Source organism: Marmota marmota, unplaced genomic scaffold (genome assembly GCF_001458135.2).
Source record: "Marmota marmota marmota unplaced genomic scaffold, marMar, whole genome shotgun sequence".
Lineage (NCBI taxonomy): Eukaryota > Metazoa > Chordata > Mammalia > Rodentia > Sciuridae > Marmota > Marmota marmota.
Genome location: NW_026000082.1, coordinates 41,156,925 through 41,164,792, shown reverse-complemented (window position 1 = coordinate 41,164,792; position 7,868 = coordinate 41,156,925). Strand labels below are relative to the sequence as shown.

Below are 7,868 nucleotides of genomic sequence, written 5' to 3'. Positions count from 1 at the left end.
CTGAGCAGCCCCAGCGCCGTGCCCCCGCAGCCGCAGGCCGACTTCTCCATCTCCCCGCTGCACGGCGGCCTGGACTCGGCCTCCTCCATCTCGGCCAGCTGCAGCCAGAGGGCCGACGCCATCAAGCCTGGAGACAGCCTGCCCACCTCCCAGTCCTACTGCCCGCCCACCTACAGCACCACCGGCTACAGCGTGGACCCCGTGGCCGGCTACCAGTACGGCCAGTACGGCCAGAGTGAGTGCCCCCGGGCCCCTGGGGTGGGGGTGGGGCCACCTCACAGATGGGCAGACCCAGGTCCAGAAGGAGCCGGGCCTCAAGTCCAGTCGTCTCCTGCCCGGGCCCCGGTGCGACTCCTCCAGGACACAGCCCCGAATGCTCCGTAGTGTTTTCTAGCAGTCGCATCTTCAAACGGAGAAGAGAGAGCGGAATGATCCTTACTGGTGTATTTTATTGAACCCGATCTACCCGAAAGATGATCACTTCAACATGTAATCCACATAAAATTATTATTATTTTTTAAATTTTTAGTTGTAGACAGAATAGCTTTATTTTAGTTATTTATTTATTCATTTTTATGTGGTGCTGAGGATGGAACCCAGGGCCTCACATGCGCCAGGCAAGTGCCCCCCACGGAGCCCCAGCCCCAGCCCCTATACGATTATTAATTTTGGGTTTTACATTATGTCTTCCATGCTGGGCTTTGATATCTGCTGCGTGTTTTACCTGATGGCACTGTGTTTTATTTTATTTCATTTCGTTTTGTTTTTCCATTTTAATTCAGACACTAAACTTGCATCAGAAGCACAGCCCAGGGCTGGGGACAGCTCAGGAGCAGGGTGCCGTCTGGCACCTGAAGCCCTGGGTTCACTCCCCATGATGGCAAAAGAACAGAAATGCTCTCTCCATATTTAAATTTCATAAAGTTTACAATCGAGAAGTAGATTTACACACTCAGGTGGCTTCAGATAGACTGACAAGTTTCCCAACCATGAAATAACTAAGTTGACGATGGGTTTTTAAATTTAAATTAGATAAAAACTAAACAAACCTCTGAAATTTGGCTTCCTGGCTGCGCCAGCCACCGTTCGAGTGCTCAGTAGCCAGAGTGTGACTAGTGGTGGCCAGCTTGGTGGCACAGTGTGAGATCCTGCCCCATGCTGTCCCCAGGCTGGGGCAACTGTGTTTGAATCTGGCATCCAGCCCAACCCCTCAGCCTTGGTGTTCCCAGCTGCCATGATGTCCCCTGCCCGCCCCCACTGCCATCCTCTCAGTACCTCATCTGCAGACAGGGGACAGGAGACTCTCAGACCAAAGGCTGGGGAGGGCAGACCTGGCCACGGCCTCTGGCTGCCCGATGGGGCCAGCGGCAGGGCAGGCCCAGACGAGACAGGGGTCAGAGGTCACCGGGGCCCCTCCTGCCCTACCTCCCGGCAAGGGCCTCACCTGCTGGTGTCAAACTAATCAGAAGGCGAAGGGAGGGGGCGAGGCCCCCCCGACCCCGGGGCGTCCTCTCCACCCGCCCGGCCTGCGCACTGCTTCCTGCCCACCCCTCTCCTGTGGCCTTGGCCTCCCTGGCTAAATGAAGGCCAGCTGCCTCGGCCTTGCCCGGCCAGCTGTGCTCGTGGCCCTGCCCGTGTGTGAACCCGCTCCTGTGCACACATATATTTGGGTGAGTGTGGCGGTGGCACCACGGGTGGCCCAGTTCAGGCTTGTGTGCACGTGACGTGTCCTAGTACGTTGGCATTTGCGTAGAGCGGGTGAGGTGTGTGTCCGTGTGTAAGGCACGGTGAGCACGTGGGGGAACGTGGGCGTGCGACTCCACACACACCTGCTTAGGAAGGGCGTCGTGTGCGCACGGTGCACCTGTGGGTCTGTGTGCACGGACACGCGTGTGCACCAATGCACGGGCGTCTCGGTGGCAGTCACGCACGCCCGTGTTTCAAATGTGCCTTCAGGTGTGTGCGTGGGGTCGAGAGAGTCCGTGTGTGCACGTGCACTTGGTGTGCGTGTGTTCGTGTCACGGCGTGGTCCTGCAGAACGAGCAGCCGTGTGCAGGTGTGCATACGTGTGCGCCGCTGTTCCTTCAGGTGTGAGCATGTGTTTGAATCTGGGGGGGGGGACGCGTGTGGCGTGTCTGTGTGTGACCGTGCGAATGTGTGTGCATGGGAGCACGTGTGTGTGCTCACGAGCAGAGTGCACTCGTGTGCACGGGAGTGCTCCCAGAGGGGCCCTGGCGACCCGCTGACCCAGCGCATGTCCCTGCACGGAGCGGGACACATGCTCTTGATCAAGAGCCGGCCTGGGGCAGGCGTTAGTCACACCCGGAGCCTGTGCCCTGCTCCAGGGGCGCCTGCCCAGCTCGGAAATAGAATTAACCCCAGAGTCAGCGCGGGGGAGCGGGGGAGGGGATCAAAAGGGAAGGGGCCCAGGAGGCGAGAGGAGCCCTGTCCCTTCTCTCTCCTCCTCCTCCCCCTTCCTCCTCCTGCCCCTCCAACTCCAGTTCCCTGTTGGGTCCTCCAGGGAGAGCTCGGAGCTCCTCTTGGGCCACCCTCCCCAGCCCCACCGCTGCTGCCCGCACCTGTGAAAGGGGCCGGGACGAGACTCCGCTGCCTTCCAGTTTCCTATGGGGCCTTCTCCCTTGCCCTTGGCTTCTTGGGCAGACCCCCTTCTCCACTCTAACCTGCCCCCTGTCCCCAGGCCACTGACACCCTGCGGCTGGGCTCTCGTGGTGTGTGTCAAGAGTCACGCATTCTGAGCTTGCCACGTTGTGCCCAGGGTCACCTGTCCCCACGAACACCTGCCTGTGCATGAGTCCAGCCCAGGGGACACCGGATGAAATCCATGTTCCTTGTTCATGAACTTCTCAAAGCGATTTGTCTCCAACTTACAGATTTAAAAACTAGGCTCAGAGAGGCCAGGTAGCTTTCCCAAGGTCCCACAGCAGGAGAATGGCGGATTCAGTGTCTCCTGACTTCAGCCACCCAGAGCCACAAGCTTGTGTGAGACGCTCAGTTACGGACACCTACTAGGCCTTCCTGTGCACGATTCGTGTTCACAGCTTCACACTCACCCACAGATGCACACTGAGATCCGAGTGCATCACCAGCGTGTGAATACGCTGGTAGAAACAGCAGGTTGTGTGGGAAGGGAGGGACTGACCGTTTATTGAGCATCTACTGTGGCCTGCCCTCCATCCCCACGGCCACCTTGGGCAGCACGTGGCGATTCCTTTGCACGGGTGAGGAAACGGCATCCCAGAGAGGTTATCTCCTGAGGTCACCAGTGGTAGCTATCGGAGTGTGCTCCATCTCTGGAGGGCCACCGCAGGTGTGTGTGGACCACACGTGGCCAAACCCCCGGGCAGCCGAGTCCTCTCGAGGCCTCCCACCTTTCCAGGAACACGGTCACACCTTCCTCTCCTGTCTGGCCATTGTCCGTCCATCTATCTGTCCCTCCCTGTCCCTGGAGGGAGTGGGGCAGGGGCCGGAGAGGGGCACGCGGCAGATTAATCTGGCCCTGGTGTTCCCAGAGGCCAGGGCTGAGCTAATGATGCGCTGATAGAGCTCAGGAGTGTGGAGAGAATTTTAATCGATCTGACAAGTCTAATAAGAACTTGTGTCTGGACGGGTCCTCCTCTGGGGCTGTGGCTGACGCAGCGCTGACGGCTGGTGTCTGTTTACGGGTTGGCATTGCGGCCACCCTCCTGCCAACGCCTGATTAATCTAATTTGAGACGTTTAGAGCCCAGGCGCGGGCGTGGGGCAGGGGAAGGGAGCCATGGAGAGACAGAGGGACGGGGGAGCCTGACAGAGGCCCTAATGAGGAATGTCACAGCCCTGCCCTCATCGGCCCCGCCTCCGCCCTGGAGAGGCAGGCACGTTGGGTGCCCTTGGAGTTGGCTGGGTTGCCAGTGTGGCTTCCTGATGTTCCCTTGGCCACCTTGACAGGGCAGGGCCTGGGAAAGCTCCTACTGTGTGCTGGGCCACGGGCTGGTGGCCAGAGAAGTGAAGGACGAGGCAGAGTGGCTAGAGGTACCCGAGGGACCCATTCAGGCTCCTCCATGTCACATGCTGTGTGTGACTCTGGGCCATCAACTGTGCCTGGGTCCTCATCACTCCTAAGGCGCAGGGGCTGCTGGGATCATTAAACGGGGCCGGGCCGCAGCTCAGCGCAGAGCACTTACCGCAAGCAGGAAGCCCGGGCTCCGTCCCCGGCACGGAAAAAAGAAAGATTAAACGGGATCATGTCCACCTAGTGAGTGTGGAACATGGCGGGTGGGGGGCAGGAGCAGCGTCTGTGACCGGGGAGAGGCCACCTGACTGGGCCGTGTGACCTTGGACATGTCACTGGCTTTGCCTGGGGAAGGAGTGGGACCCACGTGAGTCTCAGGTGGAGAGGGCCCCCCACACTCTTCCCCGGTCATTCTGCAGGGGCTGCTGGGGACACTGTGGGGTTTGGGGAGGGGGCCTTGGGCTGCCTGGGTCTGCAGCCTGGCTTCCCGACGTGGGAGCTGTGTGACATTGCAAGTTGGTCCCAGACATCAGCTCCATTGTGTGGAAGGGGCTCAGCCTCGAAGAGCTGGGGTGACAATTCAGTGACCAAAGAGCTTGCGGTGCTGTGAGCGGGTCCACAGGGCCGAGCTCTGGGCGCTGCCAGCTCTTCCTCCTGCCCGTCCTATCACCCCGCTGAGACCGCGTCCTCCTGGCGGGGCACCCAGCTAGGGGAGACGGCGTGGCCAGAGCCGGGGGTCTCTGCAGGCCAGGCACGGTGTACCACCCACCCCCAGAGCAGGGCAGGGGCAGGTCCAGGGCAGGCAGCAGGCCACAGCCCCCTCTGCTCCACCCCCCGGGAGCCTGGAGGCCAGGACTTCAGGAGGTGGGCTGCCCCTGGGGCTCCTCAGACCCTGGAGGGGCTTACCCTCCTACCACCCACCTGGAGCCTGGCTAGCTCAGGGCACAGGCCAGACACTCCAAAGGGACTCAAGGGCCTTGAACATCCTTTAGGAACCCAGGGGCCTTGGCCCAGGCCTTCTGTGCCCAACATCTGGAAGAGCGCCATCTCATGTGACCCTCCTCACAGCAGCCTTGAGCTGGCTGGAATCTGTTCTCCCCAATTTAGAGATGGGGACACAGGCCCAGAGAGGAAGAGTGATTTGCACCAGGTGCTGTGGCCCACACCTGTCATCCCAGCAGCTCGGGAGGCTGAGGCAGGAGGATCACAAGTTCAAAGCCAGCCTCAGCAACAGTGAGGCACTAAGCAACTCAGCGAGACCCTGTCTCCAAATAAAATACAGAATAGGGCTGGGGGTGGGGCCCAGCGGCCGAGTGCCCCTGAGTCAATCCTGGTACCAAAAAACAGTGATTTGCCCAAAGCCACATGAGCAGGAGGTGGCCGCCTCTTTGTCACCACTTTCCTTCTGGCCCTGATCAAAGGTCACATTGGCTCACCAAGTCCCAGTCTCGGGGTTCTACCACACTGAGCCAGCGATGGCCGAGCTCACGGCATGGCGGGGGAGGCCCAGCTGACCACACCTGTGTGTGTCCTTCAGCCTTCGGGGGACTCTGCAGCCTCGGTGGGGTAATAAATAGCCCCATTTTACAGGCAAGGATACCGAGGCTCAGGTGGTGAGATGTTAGGCCCTGAAGTTGACAGGTACTGGACTCGAACCTGGGTCACTGGAACCACAAGGTGATCCAGCCCCCAGCAGCTATGGCTACTGTCCAGGAGGCCCCTGCCCTCCCACTCAGCCTGTGTCCATCACCTGCCCCCCACCTGCTCTAGGCAGCAGGCTCCAACCGTGGGAAACGTAGTAGTGACCCCTGGGGGCGGGGCTGGAGTGGGTGTTGGGCCAGGCCTTGGACGCTAGTCCCCTAGTGAGGTACCTCGAGGTCCCAGGGGATTTCAGGGGCAGCATCTCTGGGTCCCAGGAGGCCTCCGCCACCTGCCTGGGAGCTCTCAGGTCAGGCCTGATTTCTGCTCTGGCCTTACTGAGGTAGCCAGAGCACACGGAGGATAGGCCAGTGATCACAGCTGCACCCAGACACAGGTAGACACGTGCTCCTGGCTCAGGTGGAACTCACGGCACATAGCACCTGCACAAGCCCAGCCACTTCCTCTGTCATCTACTCCCAAAGGTGTGCCTGACTCACGCGTGTGGGCGTGAACACAAGCGTTGCTCTTGCACGAACACGCACGCAGCCTCATTCTTGCTTCAGGGAGATTCTTGTTTCTGTTCACAGGGTTCACACACACGAGTGCGCACCACTCACTCACACACACACACACACACATCCTCAGATGCTCGTCCATCTCCTCTGCATGACCAGAGGTGCAGGCTCGGCTCCTTGCACCTCGGGGCCCTGGCTCCTCCTCCTGCCGGACCCCTCAGCTCACCCACGAGGCCGCCTTGGCGTTCGGGTGAGGTCTTGCCTGGCTTCACCCATGAGCTGGGCTCAGGGTCCAGAGCAGGCAGAGGGACCTTCCTTATTGCTACCTGGACTCAGGGGACTCCCTGGTCATCCCCCGCAGCTGGGGTAGGTAGAGGGCTGGTGGGAAGAGGCAATTATTCTTCCCTCGACACTGTGGATCCCCTCTGTGCATCTGTCCCTGCAGAACCCACGAGAAAGCTATGAACATTAAATGTTAGGTGACTGTGTGCCGAGTGCAGGGGAGGAGGTGAGAGAAGAGCTTCAGGAAGAGGTGGATGGAGGGCTGGGGATGTGGCTCAAGAGGTAGTGCGCTCGCCCAGCATGCGTGAGGCACTGGGTTCGATTCTCAAGCACCACGTAACAACAGAATAAAGATATTGTGTCCACCTAGAACCGAAAAATAAATATTTTTTAAAAAAGAGATGGATGGAAGGAGGGAGAGAAGGAAGAGAAAAAGGAAGGCCAGGATGGACAGATAGATGGCCAAAGGGTGGATGGATGGATGGATGGATCTTTGGAGGGGTAAATGGATGGGTGGATGGATGAGTGGATGGATATGTGGATGGATGGATGGAGTAAATGGAAGACAGACCAAAAGAACCTCAATTTCTAGGAGTTCCTCTCTCTTTTTTTCCAGCTGCTGTTGATTACCTGGCCAAAAACGTGAGCCTGTCCACCCAGCGTCGCATGAAGCTCGGGGAGCACTCCGCGGTGCTGGGACTCCTGCCGGTGGAGACTGGCCAGGCCTACTAGGCTCCTGGGGCGACTGGCCCCAGCCCGAGGCCCAGCCCACCCCCTCCTGACCCCTGAGCCTCCGCCTCAGTCCCCCTCATCCCCCTGGGGCCATAGGAGACCAGGAGGGGAGCCCGTCCCCTGCTCATAAGCGGCCCTCTGGAGATGTGCCGCCCTCCTGTCAGTCACCTGTGGTTGGGGACCCTCAATGGCCCCTTGGAGTCCCTCCCAGAAGGGTTGAGGCCAACCTGCAACGTCCCCTGCTCAGATCTGCTGTGACCTCCAGGACCCGGGGTGGAGACTGAGGCCCGTTCTGAACAGGGCGCCTCGGCCCCAGAGCGGGACGGAGCCTGCGATGCCATCCTGTGGACCTGAGTTCTGCAGCGGGGTGCCCTGGCAGAGGGCAGGGGAAGCTTGGGGTGACCCCGTCAGCTACCAGTGCTGGGAACCCCCCCTCCCCCGCCACCGTGGGTCTTTGGCTCAGCACCAGAACTACAGCTCTTTCCTCCTCAGGACACTGGGGCTCCAGCAGAGGGGACCCTGGGGTCTCCCCAAGGGTGTCAGCAGGGTGACCGTCTCAGCTTCACCCAGGAAGTTGGAGGACCTCAGGACCCTCCCCACACAGCCCTGCTGAGCCCTCGAGGAGACTGGGGAGAGGGCAGAGGCTTGACCAGGGCCGGGGCTGTGGGGGCGGCAGGCTGGTCACAC

The 7,868-nt window shown here is 60.1% G+C and overlaps 1 protein-coding gene across 1 annotated transcript in view; it reads left to right on the top strand.

Annotated features, from left to right (window-relative positions):
* The window catches only part of Pax7 (paired box 7), a 121,812-nt gene extending 114,631 nt beyond the window's left edge, over positions 1-7,181 (top strand). The window contains exons 11-12 of the mRNA XM_048782715.1: positions 6-235; positions 7,066-7,181. Coding sequence (XP_048638672.1) covers positions 6-235; positions 7,066-7,181 — 346 coding nt within the window. The remainder of the gene's footprint in view (positions 1-5; positions 236-7,065) is intronic.
* Positions 7,182-7,868: the final 687 nt, after the last annotated feature.